At 36.9% G+C, this 25,525-nt stretch overlaps 1 protein-coding gene across 3 annotated transcripts in view; it reads right to left on the bottom strand.

Moving 5' to 3' along the window:
- Window positions 1-6,559: 6,559 nt before the first annotated feature.
- The window catches only part of LOC307159515 (arrestin domain-containing protein 3-like), a 40,724-nt gene continuing 21,758 nt past the window's right edge, over window positions 6,560-25,525 (bottom strand). Inside the window, exons 2-8 of one of the 3 annotated variants that reach the window (XM_079872942.1) lie at window positions 14,063-14,439; window positions 13,743-13,784; window positions 13,508-13,568; window positions 9,682-9,829; window positions 8,865-8,961; window positions 8,314-8,570; window positions 6,560-7,822 (exon numbers count right to left, since the gene is read on the bottom strand). In XM_079872942.1, the coding sequence (XP_079729068.1) occupies window positions 7,481-7,822; window positions 8,314-8,570; window positions 8,865-8,961; window positions 9,682-9,829; window positions 13,508-13,568; window positions 13,743-13,784; window positions 14,063-14,324 (1,209 nt within the window). In that variant the 5' untranslated portion in view covers window positions 14,325-14,439 and the 3' untranslated portion in view covers window positions 6,560-7,480. Of the gene's footprint in view, window positions 7,823-8,313; window positions 8,571-8,864; window positions 8,962-9,681; window positions 9,830-13,507; window positions 13,569-13,742; window positions 13,785-14,062; window positions 14,674-25,525 lie in introns of those variants that run through there. The other 2 variants (XM_079872941.1, XM_079872943.1) reach the window with 2 other exon arrangements.

Here is a 25,525-nt window from a genome sequence, read left to right as displayed (position 1 = left end):
TACTGAAATCAAGGTCAGTAAAAAGCCATTAGTTGTAATCACAAATGTCCAAACTAATCACACAAAATATCTTTCAAACAAGCAATCACACAAAACACTTTCTCAAATCACTCAAAATGACTAATATACTCCAAATACTAACAAATAAGATCAATGGCAAACACAGCAAGCGAGCAACAAGTCTGACAAGAGAAGGACAATTTGTTTTATAGCAGTTATAGCAATTATAGCACAATTTGTGTATGTCTTCCCTCATCTAACAACTCAGTTCATCAGGAGAGACTGCAGGACTAAAATTGTGTGAGTCCAATGACCATTTTGAAGTGCGTTCAACTTCGTCAAATGGGCGAAGGATGTTTATTTGGACAGACCCTCAACCCCTCTTTTGATTTGCGATCAAGTGCAATATACACTTCAGGTAGATTTAGACCACAATGCAACATGATTGGCATGACATAGCAGATCATGCTTTATTTACCCCCACCCAGATGACTGTATGTATGATATTGGAGTTATTTTAAAATTAAACAGTATAATACGTTTAGCTATACTTAAGCTGATTGTTATAGTTTATTGTATTGTTATCATTTTCGTTTGTGTAATTTTTGAAACTGTAGGCTAAATAATAAATCAGCTCCATTGCAGATTCAAAGTGATCAAGGGCTTAGGGTGTTCCATTTAAACACATTGAAAGGGTTCCGCCATTAGTGGGCACTTACATCAGAGTGAACTATATGGAGGGAAGTTAGCAAGGGACCGGAATAAAAAAATTGGACTTAAACGCAGCCATACAAAATGTGCAGTGGTGTGATGTCCCCAGGACAGGTTTGAGGATCACTGTTTTACAGGATTGCTGGTGTCAGCTGATCAATCAAGGTGTAGTAGTAACAAAGCCACTAGATGACAAGCCTGCAACCTTTAGCCTAAAAAGCGTAACAGCTAATGCTAACGCTGGTACGCAGGAAAGGAGTGCAAAGGCCGTTTTTTTTATAAATGGATGTCAATGGAGAGGAGGCTTCACTACACTAAACAAACCACTTTTGTGAGGAAACACCTTTTCATTTAAGTAATCGACAGCCGGTACGCTAATCTTCAACATGTTGTATGCTAAACAATACTTTTGTTGGGAATGATTTTACTATGATAAAAAGGTTATTTTATAAGGGAAGGCAGAGAAGGTAATGTCGTGACAGGCAGGGCTCATTTATCATTAGACAAAATGATTAATTTAAGTGTAAGATACATATTGTGTTATATTGTATGTTGTTTAATTCAAAAAATAAAACAAAGTGTTATGTCAACTATTGTGTGCCTAATGATAATGATATAACACCTTTTATATAATTGACATATTATTTGCATAATTATAAATACATATAATTTTAATGAATTAAATATGTAGCCTATTAAATTACAATTAAACTTGATTGTGTGGCTAAAAAAGGGTTTGGGCGTGTGGACAAAATCTGGCTGGTTTGGGGTCAGTTTGGCGGTTTTCAAACATCTGCATTTTAAAGTCTATTGTTAATAAACAAAACTAAAGTGTGCGTGTAGTCCATAACATCAGTCATCATGACATTACTAAACGCACCCATGCAGAGTCAGCTGGCGTTGGTGTTGACATCGCCAACGAGCACGCACTTTTAGCCAATCAGCGATCAGAGGCGGCCTTACCTATGTTTCACCCGTTTCAATTGAAACGGGCCCCGCCCTCCAAGGGGGCCCCCAACAGAACAGGAAAATCTCATTCATTTTCTCCCTAGGATATTGATTTTCAGACATAATGTCTAAAGTGGTCTCCAACACGTCGCTCGCGAGAGTAGCTCGTGGCCTGATTGGAGGTAGCTCGCCAAGGGCCGTTCAATATTGCGTCTTTTGCACGCTCAAGTTCATTTTTTCCAGGCGCAACGAGTCAACATGAAGGATGGGGGTGCACCCAAACCACGGGTGTTTTTTTCTTCTCCGTAAATAAATCTTCTAGCAGAGCTACAGCAAGCGTTTTTCGGTGGTGGAAATCCATTGGCTATTAAAACTTCTTTGTCGTTGTGGAGAGCGCATGGTTGCATAGCATTAGCAACGACAGACGCCAAGGGAAAATCGGACCTAATTTTACTATTAATAATAAAAGATAAGCTAATGTGCATTGTAAATGTCAGTATTTTGTCTTTTTTGAATCATTCTTTTTATAAAAATGATTTAAAGGCTGAAATATGCGAGGTTTATCTTTTTATAAAAACTTTGTCAAAACTTTATTTGAACTTGTACATGTTAGTAGATAACATGTTGCAAGACACTCCGTACTTTTCAAATTTGGCCATCATTTTTAATGTTACTATTTTAATGTTTATTAAACCGTACTCACGAATTCTCAAACTGTTACCTCGGTTTAACAAATCGTGCCCACGGATTAACCCTCTGGGGTCCTTCGGGTCCAAATGGACCCGAAGCGTTTAAATAAAAAATTTAAAAAAATCATAGCTTCATCGGAATGATCCGAAATTTGGTGACTTTGTTGGTACTTGGTATATGAACACCCAAAAAAATTGGGGACAGGATTTGAATAGTCTAAGTGGTTGTAAAAAAAATAGTCACACTCAGGACCTTCGGGTCCAAATGGACCCGCCATAGGAAATGAATGGGAAATTGGCAAAAATGTGACAATACAGAGTTTTTTTGTGCGTACAATCTACAAATCAGCCACGATCCAGAAAAAAAGCACACAACAGTGAAGGGGTGAATCTATAAAACATCAAGAGTGCAAAACAGACACATCCACACACACACACACACACACACACAAACACACTTTTATACACATACACACTAATAAATTCAGATTACAAAAATCTGTTTTGAATTTTTAAAAATCACAGCTTCATCGAAATGTTACGAAACTAGGTGACTTTTATGGTATTAGGTATGTGAACACACAAAAAATATTGAGGTCATGATCCAAGCATGCTAAGTGGTCATCACACTTCTGCTCTTTGGTCAAAAATGACCCCATAGGAAATGAATGGGAAATTGTCAAAAATATGAAAACACAGAGGTTTTTTTGCGCATACAATCTACAAATCAGCCAGGATGCAGAAAAAAAGGACTCAACAGTGAAGGGGTGAATCTCTAAAACATCAAGAGTGCAAAACAGACACATCCACACACACACACACACACACAAACACACTTTTATACACATACACACTAATAAATTCAGATTACAAAAATCTGTTTTGAATTTTTAAAAATCACAGCTTCATCGGAATGTTACGAAACTAGGTGACTTTTATGGTATTAGGTATGTGAACACACAAAAAATATTGAGGTCATGATCCAAGCATGCTAAGTGGTCATCACACTTCTGCTCTTTGGTCAAAAATGACTCCCATAGGAAATGAATGGGAAATTGTCAAAAATATGAAAACACAGAGTTTTTTTGTGCATACAATCTACAAATCAGCCAGGATGCAGAAAAAAAGGACTCAACAGTGAAGGGGTGAATCTCTAAAACATCAAGAGTGCAAAACAGACTAAATCTGTTCAGGCAAAAATCACTAGAATTCGCAAGCCTTTCTACAGAGAGCTGTAAATCCACTAGTGGTAAAAATGTGCTATTGCGTGATAAAAATGCTCAGTGTGTCCACCAGTTGGCGCCCATCTCATTTCAAAAATTGCTTTCATGAGGCCTAGGCTTGACTCTAAAATGAAATACATCTTTAATAAAAATAAAATAAAAATTATATATATATAAAAAATTTCTATTATATTTAATGGGAAAAAATGGGTCATAATTATTGCATAAATATTAATTATAAATCATAAAATTATCTCAAAACACCAAAAAAGAAAAGAAAAAATATTATAAAAAACAAGTAAAAAAAAAAATATTAAGATTTTTTTATATATATATTAATCCCGCCCTCCGGGTCCATTTGGACCCGAAGGTCCCAAGTGTGACTGTTAAACGAAGGACCCCAGAGGGTTAATAAACCGTTCCCACGAGTTTTTAATCCGCGCTCTCAGATTTGTAAACACTGCCTTCAGTTTTTGCAATCTGTACCCACTAATTCATAAACCGTGCCCACGCTTTCGCAATCCGTTCCCACGGGTTTCTAAAATGTACTCACGGATTTGTGGCTCACTCTCATATAGAAGAACACCAGGAGCCTACTTTGTTAACGAATCTTATAGTATATTGTTTTATTGTGTATTAAGTGGAATACATCAAATTGTCTTAACTGCGTCTAGCGGGTATGAATATAGGCTACAATTTAATATGAATGGCGTGCATCAAAATCTTTTGTTTATTTGTGATAATCTTAACACTTTAGTATTATTTTCTAACCTGTATTATGACTGATATTTGACGAATTGCTTTGTTCCTTTTTTGTAAGTTTTGGACAAAAGCGTCTTCTAAATATGTAAACTGTAATAATAATAATAATTATTATTATTATTATTATTATTATTATGTGTTTAACTATAAATGAGGTCACTTAAGACAGTAATATGTTTGTCATAAAATAATTTATCAATGCTTTATTTTTATAGGCTATAACCTAACCTTTTACAGTTTTGGATAAAATAGGCCTACATTTTTTGCATAATTTTTGCTTAAATAAAGCGTTCATAAATTATTTTATGATAAACATATTACTGTCTTAAGTGACCTCATTTATAGTTAAACACATAATAATAATAATAATAATAATAATTATTATTATTATTATTACATTTTATAGGCTACATTAGAAGACGCTTTTGTTAATTTTGTTATTTAGTATTTTAGAATACTAAAGTGTTAAGATTATCACAAATAAACAAAAGATTTTGATGCACGCCATTCATATTAAATTGTATAGCCTATTCACCCAAACCCGCTAGACGCAGTTAAGACAATTCGATGTATTCCACTTAATACACAATAAAACAATATATGCCTACTATAAGATTCGTTAACAACGTACCTCCTGGTGTTCTTCTAAAATGAGAGTGAGCCACAAATCCGTGAGTACATTTTACAAACCCGTGGGAACGGATTGTGAAAGCGTGGGCACGGTTTATGAATTAGTGGGTAGCCTACAGATTGCAAAAACTGAAGGCACTGTTTACAAATCTGAGAGCGCATTTTAAAAACTCGTGGGCACGATTTGTTAAACCGAGGGAACAGTTTGAGAATTCGTGAGTACGGTTTATAAACTGCATGGGCGCACGGATTGCAAAACCGTCGCCACGGATTTTTTAAAAATTATTTTTACTCACACAGGTGACTTCTCGGGCTCCGTAATAATTCAAGTTGAGGGGATGTTTGAGCTGTTTTTTTTTTTTTAAGTCAGCCCAGACAGCTGAAAATATAGCTAGCCTACTGCGCAAATCAATTAAGCAGTGATGTTGCCCTGCGTGAAAGGGCGAGGCTTATTCCAACGTAAAACGCTGTATAATTGAATATAGTTTTAATCAAATAAGGTTGGATTATTTCTATGTTGAACTGCCTGTTCATGAAGCTGAAAGTGCGCATAATAAAATAATATGATGCAAACCAACAGGAATCCTTGCTTTTTCTGCTCTATTATGTTTACATTTTATGTGGGCAGGGCCCCATTTTAGTTATTGAAACGGCCCCCCGATGCTTAAGGCCGCCCCTGTCAGCGATCAGCAGGTAGACGCGATTTAGCGCGATAACTTGTAGCTGTATATTCAAGTGATCGCTAATGCCAAAGTGGCATAAATATACAGTAAGTTGTGTAAAGAGTGAGATAGTGAGCAACTCTAAAAATGTGGATTACACATTTGGGAGATGACTCGATGGCTCTTTATAAATATAACTAACTCTGAGAGCACAGTTGAATGACTTGAATTGAAATTGAATATGGGATGACTCCTGTCTATGGTCATGTGGCCTAACCAGACATCTGCAACTTTTACACCGTCCAGACTGCACTCTGGGTAAAATGATGCTTATCAACCTTGAATGACATGGCAATAAAATTATATCCCATTATTTTGGCAGTAAAATTTTGGGCGGGTTTTTCTTGGAGTGGGCGGGTTTTGGTGAGCTGCCTTTGGGCTGGAAATCACCGTCCCAATCTGGCAACACTGCCAATGGTAAGAGATACAGACCCTCTCATCTCCCTAATATAAGACCATCTCTGGTAGTAAGTCTGCAGGAATCTATCCCTTGTACATGTTATTTGTTGGAAATAAATCATAAAAAAGAGGAGTAATGGAATGACAGAGCATTAAAAGTGGACATTGTTGGCATTAGCGGCCCATTCTGTCTTCCTTGCTAGAACAGTAGGAAGTAGGAACAGTGGTCAGAGACATTTTTAAAAATGTTTTTGTACTGCAATAAAGGATAGCGGAGTTTTAAGACCTGCGTTTTTGGAGCACATGGGAAAAGGGGGACTGGAAAAACTGGAAGAGAGAGCTACTCTCTGAGAGAACAAAGGAAATTAACATTTGAACTCACTCTTGTGAAGTTAGCATCACCATTTGAGACGCAAAGTCTCACCTCAGAATACATCTCTTCCCCCACTCTCTCATGCTGAGATCACATGAAATTCACCCAAAAATCTATATGGTTTAATGTGAATAATTATCATCGAGTATTATACATGTTTGGTATCACTTAAAATGTCTCAGTGCGACTGGTACAAAGGTCTCATTCCCAAAGAAGTAAAACAAAAGGTAATAAGCTTTTAAGAGTTTAGCGATAACTGGCACACAAAGGAGGGTGGGTCTCCAGGCAAACGGCCTCCTGTTCTCAAAGGTGTAAACTCAATGTAAATTCCCATTGTTAGCAAATGTTATATAAAGAAATGCAACGAGAAGGATCAGCGCGAGACTGTACCTCAGATCAGCCTGTGAATGCTGAGAGCAGCCGAGACTCTCAGCATAATGTATTTCCTAATGTTGGGTTCACATCTCTTCTCTTTATTCCAGAGCCTTTCATGTTTTGTATTGATTATCTTTGAACTGATTATGTAATTGGCATGATACATTTACCTGACATAATAAATTGTAAACATTATTTGATTTTATTCTAACGGACTCTGACATTATTTGCAGTAAAGAGTTAAAAAAGAATAGTCAAACATTCACTCACATTTAATGATGCACAGATATCATTAAAAACCTTTTCATTTATGGAGTCAGATGAAATAACGAGAAAATACATATAAGAAAATGTATTTCATTTCATCAAATTACTTTGCCACGAGAAAAGACCTTCACCCGCTGACCGGATGCCTCCATTGGGCCGATCGAGCCGGGCCTTACAACTACAAAGGCCAAATAAACCTGACATCTCAAAAACTGCAGCTTATACTGTACATTCCTTGTAAAATTAAGAACAGTCCTAAGTTTAAAGAGGCACAATAAGAGGCACCAAGCTTGAATTCATGCAGATAAAACCATGATTTTTATCTGTCAAGTTATAATTGACATAAGAAGTGGTAGTCAGAAGTTTTTCTGGTGAAGAAGACTATGGCACATTAGGAGAGGATTCTTTAGTGCTTTGATTTGGATCATATACTGGTGCAGATTGAGACGGATAGAAAACAGGCAGCATGGCATTTGGATTTGGGTAAAGCCCTGCAGCAGCTCCTGGATAGGGCAGCGCTGAAGGGTCATTCAGATTGGGGTAAAGTTCTGCATATGGAGGTGGTTGTCCACCAGGATAGGGCACAAGGTTAGGCTGAGGCGGCGGATATGGCTGGAATCCCCCAGGTGGGCATTGCCAGGGAGGACATTGTTGGTCAGCTGGAAGAATAACCACAGGGAATATGACTTCTGGATCTGAGGCAAAAGACACATCCAGATAGACCTGAAAGACAACCATGTACAGAATAGTTCAAGCAAACTGTGAAACTATGTGTTGAAGTTACAAAGGAGAAAAAACAAATTATTTATTTTTGCTTTACTCTTTGCAAGAAAGTATTGTATATGCTGTAAAATCAATGTTGTTATAGTCTCTTTTACCACACAAATTAGAAATCATTTGAGAAATGTGTGACAATTAAAGGAATTTACTACTTCCATTTTCTTTTCTTTTAATGGTGAGTAAGTGAAAGAATTTTTTTTTTAAATACTTTATTTATTTAGATTTTATTCTAAATTTCTTCTGCAGAATACAAAAGAAGATATTCTGACATTTGAAGAATATTTCAACGGTTTCAAAATATCTTCTTTAGTGTTCCAAAAAAGGAAAGAAAGTTGTACAGGTTTAAAATGACATGAGGGTGAGTACATTTTAATTTGGAGGTGAACTGTCACTTTAAATATAGCAATACTAAGGAAGATAAAATAGGCTAGCACCTTGAGATCATACTGCACTTTTATAATTCTGCAGTTTTCAATGTTGACAGTCAGGTCACGTGGAAGGTTTATGTCCACTACGGATTTTGTCTTTTCTCCAGATGGGATGCGATCTTTAGTTTCTTTGACTATATCCTTAAGTTCTTTATTAGTGCTGCTGCCAGCAATGAAGGTCTGTTTCTGCTTGAGGCTGTACTTTAGCTTGACGTCACGAGATGAAGAGTTGTCAATAGCAACAGAAACTCTGATTGTTTCACCTGCAGCAATGTAAGGAATTATAAGGAGTTAGATACATTTATCAACAATGGAAAACAAATACAAAATGACTAGATAAAGCAGTGTTTTCATTTAGTGTGTTTAGGAGAACAAAGTAGTCACATTCAGAGAAATTGGAGATAAATATCAATAGAAATATTTACATCCAGGATTTTTATGCAATATCTCAAAATGTGCATACAAATATGTTGATGGAAACCCGACCATTGGCATTACAGGCTAGTGTCTTTAGTTTATGCAGCTTTGAGTTGCTTAAGAGCTACACAGATTATCACCTTGCATATAGCCAGTTTTGTCAGCTGTTACTGTCATTGACATTTTTCCTGAGCCAAAAAGTTTCATCTTCTTGTCTTCTGTGCCAGATTGTGGTTGCTGTATATATGTATATATAAAAAAAAAAAAATTACATTAAGTAAACTAAAATTACATAAAATGTTCTATAAGCTCTAGGTCACAAGCAAATGGTTTAAAGGAGAACTCGGCAACTCTAGCGAACTCTAGTCACTTCTTCGCTGATTTTCCCTTTTGTTGTCGCATGTTTTCCCCACGAGCTCCCCCTACAGCTGTGGGGGGGCGTATATTTCACAACACGGACGTAAAAAACTCACTTGCGGCAGCCTCCTCCCCCTCTCTACCGCTGCTCATGTGCGTTTGTTATGATCGGAGCAAGCCAACTGTATCGTGTGGAGCTATGTCTACCGAGGTGGGTAATCTGGTAATACATCATATATGCGTGTGTGTTTATGTCGAATTGCCGTAAAGCAATTCGTGTTTCGCGCTCGCGCTCGTTCTCGTTCTCGCTTCTCACGAGACTTCCAATTTCTGTCTTACCGGGACGGCAGTCCCCAAGTTGCAAGGTTGGTTTTCCACCTGGGAACGCTGGGGGGAGCAGGGAAAGTCATCAATATCACCAGAATAGGTTGTTTAACCATCCAAATGATTTCTAGACAGTTTTATTAAGTTAAAAAAGTTACCAAGTTCTCCTTTAAATCACATTACATGAGTTCTGATAATAGTATAAGCAGTTACATAATCTCTCTATTTATCAAAAGATGAACACCAAAGAGTCAAACATGGTATTATAATTCATACCAGTAAATGATCATTGGTCCCATCATTCCTGGGCAAAAAGGATATTTCCGTACATGTAGTAGATGATGGCTTCCAAGACCTCTTCAGCTTTACCATCAACACATACTTGACCGAGCCATGCTGTCCTTTAAAAGATGGAGGCATGTTTCTGAAATGAAGGTAAAATAAACATCTTTTGGTTTTCAGAAAAGACTGACAAGCATTATTATAGTGCATAATATGGTCCTATGTGCACTTTAGCAATTGCAACTGTATGATAAGTTTTAATTTATTCCAAATAACTTTTAGCATACCTGCTACTTTTTTTTACTTCACATAACATATCCAGAATATTATTAAATAAAATATTCTAGAATAATGAGCCATGAATATGACTGACATCTGCTTTTTTCAGAAGACGACGATGCAGGGGTCAGTTTTGCCTATAGGGTCATTTGATGTCAACTCAACCAGAGGTCCCCGGCTTTTTTTCTGTTGAAAGGAATACATAAATGATGAAGAAAGCCAAAATAAATGGGGGGGGGGGTAAAAATTTTGACCTTTGAAATGATGACTTTAGAAAAATGGCAGCATCATTAATTTATTTTTTACACAGAGATTGGTAGATCTATTTGTAAAATCTGTTTACTTTAGCAATCTTTGTGATATTATATGCCAACAGTGACAGTTCAAAAATGGGAAAAGGCACTTCTTGTATTTTTTCACAAGTTTGCATGCCTGTAACTCAAGTAGTATTACATCTTAAAAGGGGCTCTAAGCGAGGTCATGCGTTTTTTAGGCCAAACATTTTTTTGTCACATACAGCAAACATCTCCTCACTATCCGCTAGCTGCCTGTCCCCTAAACACACTGTAAAAAAACGTGATCTCTGTAGACAGCCCAGGGTCCACAAACGCCAACAAAAACAAACTGGCCCAACCTGGACCACGAAACATAACAAACAGTGTTCCAGCCAATAACCGACAACAATGATTTGGGGGTGGGGGTTGGGGGGTTAGTGTGTGTGCACATGGAGGGGGGTGTGGGGAGTGGAGAAGAGGGAAGCATTAAGAGGGAAGTTAGCTAGAGGAGAGATGTCCTAGACAACGACAACGACTAACGTTAAAAATGTATATTCTTGAGAATTTTGATATGGCCGACACACGACCAAAGAGACAGCGTTCCGATGAACAAATAACAAAGAATAGGGAAAAGGCGAAGGAATGCAAAGTCCCGAATTTACATCGGAAAAGCGTTCAAAAGGTGGTGAGAACTCCGCTGGCAGAAGGGCTTCCGACATTCGGGTGGCTCTGTTTTTGCTGGACAGGTGTGTAAATCCAGTTTGATTTTTCTAAATGGTTCATGACTGTTTCAGGAAGCACGGAAGGGAGGGGGAGGGGATGGGATGAGGAGGAGGGAGGGTCGAGCTAGCCTCCGTTTTGTTTGACAATACTTTGAACGTCAACAAGAAGTGACTTCACCCAACAGAGCACCTTTAATATCCTTCTGGTTCTTGTCAAACTTTTCTGCTGGTATTTTCATTTTAAAGGCCCTATATGGTTCAATCCCAGAGATATGGGGATCTTAATGTGGTTCCATGTGAAAATTGGTCAATTGTACACATTTTTAGTGGTCGAAAACCAAATGTGGATTTGCATACTCTTTGCATACAGGCAGCTGATACTTTTTCCCTTTAAAGAGGATTATCTGAACAACAAATAACGTTGAAACTAGAAATGCATCTCGTTTCAACAATATTACATTAGAACATACCTGTCTAGAGTGCCATACAAATACTTTTTCCGAAGCAATGGAATCTTAATTTTTAAGGCCCTATATGGTTCAATCCCAGATATATTGGAATGGTAATGTGGTTGCACAATACTGCATATTTTAACTCTTGGTAGTTTCAGAAGCTGTTAAAATGAACAAAATCCCATCTTCCAAATATCCCTGAAACAAATTCAAATATAGATTCTCAAAAATAATTTTTATAGAGCAAGTTAATGTGCCTCAACTTTCCACCATTTCAGATTTGGATTTTTGGCACTTAGACAGGTATATTCCATGCAATTGTGTTGATAGAAAAAATTAGATACAGTTCTAGTTTCAACATTATTGGTTGTTCAGATATTCCTCTTTAAAAGAAAAACGTATCAGCTGTATGCAAAGTGACCCACATTTGATTTACTAAAAATGTGCACAATTAACCAATTTACTCATGGAGCCGCATTTAGATCTCCATATCTCTGGGCTTGTGCCATATGGGCCTTTAAAATGAAGATACCAAAACAAATGTTTGTTAAACACCAAAATATAAAAAGATATTGATAAATCTTTAAAACTTATTGAGTTACAGGCACAACAAGAGCTTTTTCCCATTTTTGAACAATTGGCATATAATGTAACAAAGCTTGAACATATTTAACTAATAGATCTACCAATCTCTGTGTAAAAAAATAATAATGATGATGATGCCATCTTTCTAAAGTCATTTTTACCCCCTGTAATCTGGCTCCAAATCTCAGGTGAAAATTTTCATTTGAACCCCCTCTACAAAATAGTGGATTATATATTTCATATTTTGGCTTTCAACACTATTTACAGGGTTCCCACTCATTCATGAACACCAGATTCAAGGACTTTTTCAAGCACCTTTTATTTTGACCTTTGAAGACAATAAAGCTGGGTTTGTTACTGCCAATCTGGCCAGTTCCAAAGACCTACTGTATATCATTACTGCAATAAAATCCAATTAGGAGAGAGGGCTGGTACAGTGTACGAGAGAGAGTGGGTTTGAACCAGAGATGCAGTTTGTATCTTTCTTTTTCCTGCTTTTAATAATTATTTAACTCTGGTTTTCTTTTTCATGAACCATTACTTGATTAAATATATTAAAATATGGGAGAATATGCAGGGTTGCTGCACTTTTTTTTTCACGTTTTAAGACCCTTTTAAGACCTGAAGAAATAAAAATGAATACTGTACATTAGAGGTGTGCAATGACAAAACATAATATCTCAATATGCTCAAAGTTTTGTTGATAACAATAATTAAATATTTAGCTGAGTGTGTTTTTGTGCTGGTACCATGGCTGGTTTAGGTTAAGTTGATTAAACTGATTTTCATGGGCATTTTTTACCTTATATAAGGGCATTTTTTCTAAACTTATTAGATCTATCGCATTGCCTTATATGTCAAATTCTAGTTCTTTCAAATTATATTCAATTGGAATAATAACAGTATAGGTCAGTTCCCAATCAAATGAAATCATTATTAACAAAAGCCATCTTTGCAGTGCAGAGGTGACACATAAAAGTGTCATTAATATATTTACAATTGCATAAATAATGCGATGAGATTTTTTTTTTTATTATTCAATATTTTAATATGAAATGATTTCTTCATTTCCCTGGCACTGACTGAGTTAAACAGCTCCACGCTTCTCACAGGTTTATCATGCAGAGCTCGCATCACGATCCATGCGTTCACGTCGCTCCTTCATCAGTAGAGCCGCTTCATTCTTGCTTTTGCAGCGCATAAAGGCCAATTTTTTAAATAGCACCATGCTACTCTAACAAAATTTAGTAAAAGTACTTCCAAGAAGCGTGGGAACCCTGTATTTGTTTGTCTTTCTTCAGAAAAAAATACTAACCAAATCAAAAGTTTAAGCAGGGAAAGTGTCCGAAATTTGGTTGATTTGGCACGGAATGACCTTTAATATTTATATTCTTTATGTTCTTCTTTACATTGTGTTTATCAGCTATTATTTTTTTAACTGTTCACATATTTGCACAATAAAGAACAACTACCATTTAAGTACCATAGATTGTGTTTTATCACTCACTGTTGAGGAAGCTGAAAACTGAATGGAAAAACATGACTTCCTGGTCTAATCACTGGTCCATCTGTGAAACAGAAGGCATGTTAGTATGAGTTAAAACAGTGTTGTGTGTTCCTGTTTCAACAAGCATAATTAGTCAAATGTCAGCAAACAATCTTTTCAGGTTTCCTGCAACTTTTATGTCATTTTTTATGTCATTTATTTACTAGTGCAAGGTATATGAAAACTCATCACTTACAAGTCTCTCCACTTACAAGAGTGGTGTTCTTTTCGCTTTGCCCTTTAGACATCACAGTAAGAAATAGAAGAAGTCAGTTATTATTTCCCAATCTTATCACACACACTCAGAGAGAGAGAGAGAGAGAGAGAGAGAGAGAGAGAGAGAGAGAGAGAGAGAGAGAGAGAGAGAGAGAGAGAGAGAGAGAACTGCCCCTACTTTGATTTGTAAGTTCACTATGAGCATTTATTTTGCCATTACATTTTTATATCATTAAATGATGCACACATAGGCTACTAGCCTACTACTACTAATAACATTTAAAACATTTTCCAACTTACCTTTTTTCGAGCTCTCTTGAATGAAGTATTGCTTTAGTTTGAAGTATCTCTCATGGTCGCTGTACGTTGTTTCGTCATCGCCTGATTTTTCAGTCCATCTCACGTCCGCATCTCCCGTGAACTTCACAAAAAACTTATCCACCTTTATTTCTTTGGTCACTTCCAAAACAACTCGCCCCTCCACAATGTCCCCACTAGTAAAAATATTGCTTTCATTAATGGGGTCGTAATGGAGAATAAGCTCTTTGATGGATCTTGACATTGTATTATGTATGTATACACACAGTCAGCAAGCTGTCTCGTCTTCTCGTTCTCGTAGGTGAAGCGGGGCTAATATTCTTAGCACGGGTTGAGGGCGTGACGATTCTTACTATTGCCTGATTACATCTACTATGCGCCAGAAATCAAAAGAAGACGACTGATATCCTTCTTCTTCTTTGGAATTCTGGCGTATTCCGCAGAATCCGCACTACACCTTAGGCACATACCACCTACTATATCCGACTATTACACTAGTTTCGTTATTCAGCCTTTTCTACACATAGATATATATACACTAGATGTCGCCTTGGGGTTCTAAGCATGCGTCAAAACCGCCGCCATCTTGGAACAGGGGTCTTGTCATAGGACGTACGCTGCTATCTTCGCCTGTACTTCGAATTCATGGATGATGTCTGACTTTTGTGCTGCGTATGGATGTTCACACGAACGAAATCTAAACCAGACAGCAAGGGATTACATTTACTCTGTGGATGGTAGTAGTCAAGTTGTTTTTTTTATAAGTTAAGTGTACATTTCTCTGCTTGGAGGAAGAAAATGAACTGTGTTTCTCGCACAGAAAATGAACTGTGAATGTGCTGTAACGTTACTCTTTAGATTTGATTTGAAATAACCCGTGTGTTTAAAATGTAGCCTACAATATGCAGGAGTTGATCCTCAATACCCACTTTTGGCTGTGTTGTGCTGTTTTTTTCCTAACCTTTGATTTTTTACCGATTGTAGGCAATACTCAAACCTTTTCAAGGTCACTTGCACGTTAACTGGAGCGCATCTCATCCTAACTTAACGAAACTCAGTGTATGCCTCACACAGACATGAGAAATACATCAAATACACAAAGCTTGAAATGTCTTTAAACGAAATAATTCAAAACGAAAAGAAAAAGGCTATAGGCTAAAGGCTACTCTCTGATTATGTAATCCATTATGTGCATTTCTCGAGGCGCGCGTTCACTACGAATATGGCGATCGTCAACTTCATCTTTGCAGCCGAGTCGACACTGTTCATTTTCATTCAATCTTTATTAAGGACACAGAATCCCGGTCCATATTGTTAAAAGAAAACAAAAAGGAAAATACTAATAATGAAAGCAAAAAAAAAAAAAAAAAAAAAAAAAAACATTATTTAAACATTATTTACACATAAGTTACCAGTGCTTCCAGATTCTTGAAGTAAACCTGACCGAGCTTTTCCTCGGACAGACCAAAGCTTGTACAATACAGTTGGACTGATTCAGGACTCTACACATAAATATACAGTGCCTATGCCAGCTGCACAAGATCTTATTCCACTGTTAATAAACATCTCGCTTGCACTGCTGTGCCTCGGTACTTTCAATAGCATTCACAGAGAGTCATGCCACCATCAGAGCCTGCATGCAGGCACGGATTAACGCACGGGCCTACTGGGCACTTGCCCAGGGCACTGGGCCAGCAGGGGGCCCTGTCAAATTTACTGTGTCTATTCTTTTCAAATAATTATTTTAATTGTAATTTTATTTTCAGTAAAATTGTGTTAAATATTGAGGAATAATGTGATTTTTTTTTTTTTTTTTTGCAGTTGCAAAGTATTAACTAGTAAATAAATCAAATAAATAATTTTAATGTATTGCTGCGCTGTTGAGAGGGACATCTAGAGGCGAATGAAAAGCATTGCGTAATATAAAAGTCACGCGTATAGAAGACGGTTACTCCAAAACAAAAACAAAACAAAGCTGAGTTTAAAACCACAACCAACTTTCAAGACTAGAATTTTTCTAGTCGACTAGTAGTAATTTATTTAAGCAATTAGTCGACTAATCTCACGTTAATATTAATTTCTGCTTAAATACTGAGTGCAATGTGCATGGAGGCATATATCCTATTCCGCGCTCAAGCGCATGCATAAATCTTGCCGCAAAGCACCGGCAAAAGCAGGCTAATGATAATATGTCTGAAAAAGAAAAAAAAACACTAGGCATTTTTATTGTTTAATAATAAAAATATATATATTTCTAAATCAGTGTCGGCTGCAAACATAGATATCTTCGCTGTAAAGTGGATGCGCCTTTAGAGAGAAATGCACTTTTCATATCATATCAGCCTTATCAGCCGGTATTTGCTTTCGATTCGAATTTTTTTCGTTTAAAAGTGGACATTTCAAGCTTTATATAGAAATATTCATCATGTCTGTGAGGCTATACACTGTTTCAGTTCATTTTTTGAGACGCGCTCCAGTTCACGCCACGGAGACCATGAGAGCGCGCGCTGTTTGTTTTCTTTTTTTACAAAAACACAACGTTTTCTTGTTATTGTGAGTTTACAAAAAATAAAAGTAGCTACTTGCGACTGATGCATTATTCTTTTCTGTATATGACCAGAAAAGATTGAGCATTTCAAGTTGTTTCCACTGTTGATAGGAAAATGCAAGTGTTCGCGCCGACGCACACTCCGCTCAAACACTTTGGATATGCATTTATCTAGGCTAAAGTTAGAGCGAGCTGCCATGCCAGACGGATAAGTCCTTTTTATGTTTAACAAATCAAATCATGCATTTTCTACCTACCGCGAGTAAGCGCTGCACCAGTTTGAAAAAGGTAAAAGCATAACGAGCATAACGAGAGAGCCCCACTAATTAAGGGGGATGCAGAGATTGTGAGCTTAGAATTATAAGGTTCTATCTCCGTTTAGGGTAGTTCCCGAGATATTGAGCATCAAAGTTTTTACATCCCAGCTGGCAATGGAGAGATGGAACCTTTTTATTTGATTAAGAACTACTAACAGAATATTTTTTTACAAAAATAAAACCACACAGGCATTAATAAACACCTAATGGATCAGATTATGTCAAAAACTCAATTTTGACCAAAAGTGGAGATAGAACCTTATAATTCTAAGATCACGAGATGTTGCTGCGTCTTTATATTAATATTTCTGATTGTTTAAATGATCAGCCCTCGGGGGCCCCCTTAAAATGCCTGGCTTGCCTGCCCTATTGCGGCGCCTGTGCATACAGGTGCAACACTGTTGTCCAAAAAATTGGTGAAGGGGGCCTTTGAGACATCCGTGCCCAGGGCACATCATCGCCATAATCCGTCCCTGCCTGCATGCTCTTCTTTTTGTAGCTGCGCCAGAGGTGCGCAGCACAGGCTATAAAGGCAAGCAGAAACTTTTAAACAATACAATTTTGACATTGGTGGAACACATGTGAAACTTACGAGCCAATACATTAGCCTGCCCATAATTCCTAAATCTCTATCGTCCGAAAAGTCATTTGTAATATAGTGTCCAAGATATTTAACCTCATCTGTGACCTGTAAAACATTTCCACAAAGGTAAAAGTCTGGGAACATCAACTTCTAATCCTCTTTTGTTTTAACAATCAGTATGTGGCTTTTTAGAGCATTATAGCCTAATATCAAATGCATCGCTATATAATAGGAGGAGCAGATATTCAGAAGCTTCTGCAGGCCTGCACTATAAGGGCTTATCAGTACTAAGTCATCTGCGTACATCAAATGCTTACACAAGACATCACCAACAAGACACCCAGTATTACATTCATTAAGTTTCACAGACAGGTCATCAATATATAAATTGAACAAAGATGGAGACAAAATTCCACCCTGACGTACTCCATTACTTTGAAACAGTCTGATATAGAGTCGCCCCATTTCACCCTCATAGACTGACAAGAATACCAAAAAAATAAGAATCCTAGTAAGGTATCCTGTCAGAAAACACTAGTTTATTAATAAAAATCAATGCAAGCGTCACCGGATTTACAAATGCACATCTTGCTTGTTGCACGCACACATATTAACAAGATATTATGTTGAAATAACATTATTATTAATAATACATCTTTTAGAATATTTGATTGAATGCTGAATGTTGTGCTTGTTCAATTTAATAAAATTAAAACTTTAATTGTGATCATTAAAATAATTGAATATTAAATATTTAGTGTTTTGCTATATATATTTATTATATATATGTATATACTATAAGTAGCGATAGTTCATTTTAAGTTTACTCAAGTGGAAGAATGTGACTAATAAACTTAGGCCTAGCACTATGCATTATATTTTGAAAAAGAAGTTGATTATCTTAATATCAAAACCTTACATTTTCTCTGGACTCAATGGTAATGTCTGACCGTTGGAACGAACCAACAAAACTATAAAATCGTATTCATGACGATTTATGGTGATTTTATTTCCGTTAGACCATTGCCTACAATGACGCTGATGCATTAAAGAGGAGGGGCTCCCCTGTTCCAAGATGGCGGCTCTATTGACGCATTCGTTCCAATGAACTGGAAGGCGTAGCCAAGGCGACGTCTAGTTTGTCAACCTAGCAGCGACAACATCACTTCCGTTTTTTTTTTTTTTTAAATAAAAACTGCCAACTACTGTACCGTTAACAAATTTACTCTACAATATTTTAATGGAGTATACATTGTTTATGTGATTATTATTATTATTAACCATAATAATATCAATAATAACAACAATAATAATAATAACAAAGGCATTTCTTTAAATCTACTATCAGCAACAATAGGATAGCATTGTTTACATTGAATTAAATAAAATGTTTTCAAAATAATGTTCTTACAATAGTTTATAGAAACTTTGTTCTTTTACTTTAAACTCAGGAGGACAGATCATGACTCCTATGATTTCACCCCCTAGCTCATTTCTAAATAAAGTCAGTATTTTCCGAATATTTGTTTTGAGTACATTTTAAATACAATTTTAGTCATTTTTATTTTTATATTTACATTTCTTATTTATTTTTCATCCTTATGCATTTAAGAATTTGAATTGCTCAAAATGAAAAATAAAAAAATGAAAATGAAATGTCCTATACAAATAAACTTACCTATATATCTGGTTTTAAGATTGGATGAGTTTGAACTCTCAGCCACTAGGTGGTGCCATTTGTCTTCCTTTTTGGACAATTTTGTTGTTCTTAGTTAGTCAGGCATAATTTTGCATTTGTGGCCTTGTTTTTTGGTTTGTTTAAACCTTGAAGTTACTTACCATAAGAATTTGTCATGAAAAAATTGGAAAATAATTGTCATAAAAAAATTATCAGCTATTGAATCCAGAGCATCTGAAACTGAGTCTAATAGAGGTCTAATAGAGATCAGATGCCATCAGAGTTCAAGCCTTGTTAGGTATTTGAGTCTAATGTTTGGTTTCTATCACTAGATATCTCTATCCACAAATATACAAGCTTACGATTAATGAAACTGTTGACAAGCTCTGGTTTATTTACCGTGTTGACATATTTTCTATTGAAAGTGGACGTCTGGGTGAGATGTATAACTAATATGCCATCATAAATTTACAGCTAAATGTAAGACAGAAAATATTACCGAAATAGCTGTAGAGGAATAACTAAAATAAGCATTATTTACTCTTGTTACCGTCACCATATGGTTATCATTTGACCTCAAGAGTTTTGTACTTTTGCTTAATCTTGAAGTATACCCCATAAAGGTAGCATAACTATAGTATGATTTAATTGTTTTTCCCTAAATACTTTTACTCTACGGTAACTAGTACAGCTTCATTTTAAACCTCTCGAGGTTCCCTAATACTGTATCCATATCACTTTTATTTTCGTATATAAACCGTTACAGTTGAGTGCAGGGAAATTCTATAGCAACTCATTCAAAAGGGGTCACTAACTTTCTTTTATTCAGCAAGACATTAATAGTTACAAAAAAAAAAAAAAAAAAAAATCGAATTCAAATTGAAATAAATGCTCTTTTTAACTTTAATGTATGCTGAGAAAATGTATCCTGGTTTTCACAAAAACATTAAACAGCACAACTGTTTCCTACATGATAATAGTAAGAAATGTTTCTTGAGCACCAAATCAGCATATTAGAGGGATTTTTGAAGGATCATGTGACACTGAAGACTGGAGTAATGACTGCTGAAAATTCAGCTGTGCCATCGCTGGAATACATGACATTTTAAAATATATTAGAATAGAAAACAATTGTTTTAAATTATAAAATGTCACAGTATTCTAGTAGTAGTAGTAGTAGTAGTAGTAATAATAATAATAATAATAATAATCAAAAGAATTAACATTTTATAAATACACTTCCATTCAAAAGTTTGGTGTCCTAAATTGTTCATTGAAAACAAAATAAATATAATTTATTTGATTCATGCAATGTGGCCTGGCTTAATCGTCTGCTAACATGAACCACAAATTCAACATCATTCATCAACTATCCTACAAGTCATCAAGGAATATACAATACACAACCTCTTGCTTTGTACAATTTTTAACAAACATTTTTACAAACCAGTTGATTTAGCAATCACTGCACAACACTTGGACACATGTTTGTAAGAGCACAGCAGACTGTGACAACTTTGTCCAAGAAAACCACAGTCTCACCCACACATGGCAGAACCATATTTATGGGAATTTTAGAAGACAATATTTTGTATTTGTTTATTAAAATTACAATTTTTCCTCATGATTGCGGTAACCCACGCGATCCGACGTCTTCTCGTCAGCTCCTCCACCTGCTTCCCTTGTTGTTTTTTCCAGGAAGGAAAGCCAGTAGCAGGCATCTGACGCACAGAAGCCAATGGCACATGCCACTATGCGTATTGGCACATCCGGTCTGTTTTCGGTCGAAGTCCACAGTAGTCAATTGTCGAGTTCCCGCGCATGATCATAGGTAACTAAACCTATGCGCGGGAACTCGACAATCGACTACTGTGGACTTCGACCGAAAACAGGATGTAAATACAGGTATGTGCGCTGGCTGAATTAACATCACTTTTATTAATATCTTTTACATCTACTGCAGTCAGATTCACCCGCGTTCACTCTGAAGGAATCAATTGAATTATGCATGTTGTAGGCTACACATTAACTTAGCGATGTTATAAATCATATTTTTTGACAGCATAAATTGTTATGCAAGTGGTACTGAGGAAGGTCATGTGCGACCGAACGTTTGTTGAATTTTTAAAATGCACTGAGCACTTTTTTGCACTTGTATAAATAAAGAATATTGCTATAGCTCGGTATACTCCTTTTCAGATGCCTACATACCCTAACAAACAAATTATTTTTAATAATTAATTTTTTTAAATTTTTTGGAAGGACTTGAATATTCTAAAGCAGGGGTCGGCAACCTTTTTGTCATAAAGTGCCATTTTTAAGTTTCCGAGTTCATCACTGTGCCACAACACACACATAGCCTAAATATACACTCACCTAAAAGATTATTAGGAACACCATACTAATACTGTGTTTGACCCCCTTTCGCCTTCAGAACTGCCTTAATTCTACGTGGCATTGATTCAACAAGGTGCTGAAAGCATTCTTTAGAAATGTTGGCCCATATTGATAGGATAGCATCTTGCAGTTGATGGAGATTTGTGGGATGCACATTCAGGGCACGAAGCTCCCGTTCCACCACATCCCAAAGATGCTCTATTGGGTTGAGATCTGGTGACTGTGGGGGCCATTTTAGTACAGTGAACTCATTGTCATGTTCAAGAAACCAATTTGAAATGATTCGAGCTTTGTGACATGGTGCATTATCCTGCTGGAAGCAGCCATCAGAGGATGGGTACATGGTGGTCATAAAGGGATGGACATGGTCAGAAACAATGCTCAGGTAGGCCGTGGCATTTAAACGATGCCCAATTGGCACTAAGGGGCCTAAAGTGTGCCAAGAAAACATCCCCCACACCATTACACCACCACCACCAGCCTGCACAGTGGTAACAAGGCATGATGGATCCATGTTCTCCTTCTGTTTACGCCAAATTCTGACTCTACCATCTGAATGTCTCAACAGAAATTGAGACTCATCAGACCAGGCAACATTTTTCCAGTCTTCAACTGTCCAATTTTGGTGAGCTTGTGCAAATTGTAGCCTCTTTTTCCTATTTGTAGTGGAGATGAGTGGTACCCGGTGGGGTCTTCTGCTGTTGTAGCCCATCCGCCTCAAGGTTGTGCGTGTTGTGGCTTCACAAATGCTTTGCTGCATACCTCGGTTGTAACGAGTGGTTATTTCAGCCAAAGTTGCTCTTCTATCAGCTTGAATCAGTCGGCCCATTCTCCTCTGACCTCTAGCATCAACAAGGCATTTTCGCCCACAGGACTGCCGCATACTGGATGTTTTTCCCTTTTCACACCACTCTTTGTAAACCCTAGAAATGGTTGTGCGTGAAAATCCCAGTAACTGAGCAGATTGTGAAATACTCAGACCGACCCGTCTGGCACCAACAACCATGCCACGCTCAAAATTGCTTAAATCACCTTTCTTTCCCATTCTGACATTCAGTTTGGAGTTCAGGAGATTGTCTTGACCAGGACCACACCCCTAAATGAATTGAAGCAACTGCCATGTGGTTGGTTGATTAGATAATTGCATTAATGAGAAATTGAACAGGTGTTCCTAATAATCCTTTAGGTGAGTGTATATATATGTAAGGGATAATGTATAGAGAGGCGGTTGTTATAGCGAATAACAACCCCGACAGGCTGAACAGGACCCCGACGCGAAGCGGAGGGGTCTTGAATCAGCCTGAAGGGGTTGTTATTCGCTATAACAACCGCCTCGCTATACATTATCCCGCTTATTACATGGCTACCTACAAAATAAATAAATAATTTGACACAAAATATTGATTTAAAAAGGAGTTTATTGATTTAAAAACGATTGTATTGCTTCCGCTAAAGAAAATAGTCCGTTCCACGTCCATAGCAACGCTCTGTTTTTCTTGGCAACGGTCTGTTATACTTCGCAGCGGTCTGTTATCAAGAAATAACAGACCGCATTCTATATTGGAATTCAGCCAAGCCATGTAATATATATATATATATATATATATATATATATATATACACACACACACACACACTCACTCATATGATGTAAATACACAAACATCACAAACATGTTACATTTTCATAATGGCTTACACAGAAATAGTACAGAAATTTAAATATTTCTCTTGAAATTTGTTTTAGATTTAGATAGACAATTTAATAGTAGTAATTTAATAGTTGGACTGACAGTCTGAACGTAGCCTTAAAGGTGCTCTAGGTAACTTTTTAACCTTAACTGAACAGCTTCGGAGTCAGTGGAATGGTTATATTACTTATTTTGGGTTGAATGGTGGTGGTTTCGCACCCCCCTGGTTCCCGAGAGCGGAAAAAACTCACTTGCAACTGCCGGCCTCGCCTTCAGGAAGTATCGCGTGATATCAGGTCTCGCGATGTAACGAATTGCTTGACGGCACTGCACACGTACACGCCCCTATTCAAGCACCGGCTAGCTATAAGCAAAGGACAACGATAGATTGAGTTATGTCTGAGAATACTGCTGAGCCTGTAAAAAAGAAGCAGAAAGCTAGGAAATCTTTGTCGGAGGACCAACAAAAGAGGAAACGGGAGACTGAGCAAGAAGTCAGACTCGAGTAAATATCGGACCGGCTTTTTCAGAATGGCGAGAACTGAGAGAAACAGAAGCCTGCAAAACGGATGCTGACCTGGGGCCCGTTCTTCGTACGTTGCTTATTACATCCGAGATCAAATGAGACATCCAAGATGATATCATCGTGCGAATCATGATCTGGCTAACTCGGTTCTTCGAACACACTTGCCGGATATGATTAGTATCGCTGGATTGAGTTATCTGAGATAATTGCGCGTTCATGCGCTGGTTAAAAGGGGATATGTATCGATAGTAGAAACATTGATCAGCAACGCTGCTATTGGCTGCTCAGCGTGGCCAAAGAGCGCGCACAGTTTTTCTCCTCAGCAGAGCAAGAACTAATAGTCGAAGTTTATTCGGAATTTTAATGTTTGATCAAAACGCCAGGGAACACCTCAAAGTCTGCAAAAGCCAGGAGAGAGGGCTGGCAAAAGGTAGCAGACAATTTAAATCCGTTAGAAGTGGCCATGTTAGATGTTTTTATCACTTATTAGCCTATATTTTTGTATTTTAATAATTGCATAATTACTTTGTTCATTGTAATGTCAGAGTCACCACATTAGAACATGGGAACAAATAAAAGTGAAGTACAAAAATATTCTACATAATGGTAATTTTTAGTTATATTATAGTCTCTTTTATAAAAGGTACTGTTAAATAAATGATGTTCTGTTTATAAAAGCAACCAAGAAAAAGGCTGAGAAAAAAATAGAAAAGATCTTAGTAGCCTACACTGTAAAATCATTTTTGCTGCATTAAATTAAGGCCGTATAGTCATTTCAACTGTTAAATCTTGAGTAATGATGAATTGCTTTGACTTGTGAAAGTGAAAACTGATAAACTTATGTTAATGTAAAAATATTTTGCCATGGGTTATTGATCACATTTTTCCCCAGTGTAGTTCATTGTAATGACATTGTGTTTTCCTCTTGTGCACTTTTACATAATACACCAACACTTGTATCTGTTCCCAAGAAAGTGGTGGTTGAAATATGTGCAGTAAGTGGACATTTTCTAACTTTCCAAAGGAAAGAAAGTATAAGACTTTGTAATGTCCATTTGTTTCCATTGTACTGGACAGTGAATAAACCCTCTCAGATAACTGTCAAATGGAGGAACTAGCCTACCTGCAAGTGCATAAATAACTTTACTTAATTTATACTTGTATGCTTTATGGCAGCAATATAAGTTGCAGGATTCCACATCTACAGAAAGGCCTACAGAAGAGTCTGCACAGACAGAGGAGACATAGCTTTTCCTTTTTATTTGTTGCATGAGGCATGTGTCTAATATCTCTTGATGCAGGCACTTGACCACTGGCTTTTCTTTACAAAGAACAACTGAAATAAAACTCAAGGAACTAAGCATATTTGTCTTTTATTAAACATTTAATGAAAAGTGTTTTTTGTTTTTTTTGGCAGTGTTGTGTAATATGGCACATGCAACAATGTCACAGGCCCTGTCAGGTGTGCAACCCTCAGACTTTTCAGACACTGAAATCTTCCCTTTAGTTAGCCAAAGTTCATTTCATTGTGTGCCCTTGTCCTGGCTAGAGCTGCACTGTAACTGGTTTGGGTCAGGGAATGGGGTCATAAAACACCTGTCTGCAGGCAGAAACATGTCATAATCACCTATGAAAAAATGCAGTTCTGTTAGGATCAGCATAAGTGTATGTAATACAGTGAGCTTGATATTTAATTGTGGAACTTT

Source organism: Squalius cephalus, assembly GCF_949319135.1.
Source record: "Squalius cephalus genome assembly, chromosome: 5".
Classification (NCBI taxonomy): Eukaryota; Metazoa; Chordata; class Actinopteri; order Cypriniformes; family Leuciscidae; genus Squalius; species Squalius cephalus.
Note: the sequence above shows the minus strand (reverse complement) of the source record. Positions and strands in the feature narration are given on the sequence as shown.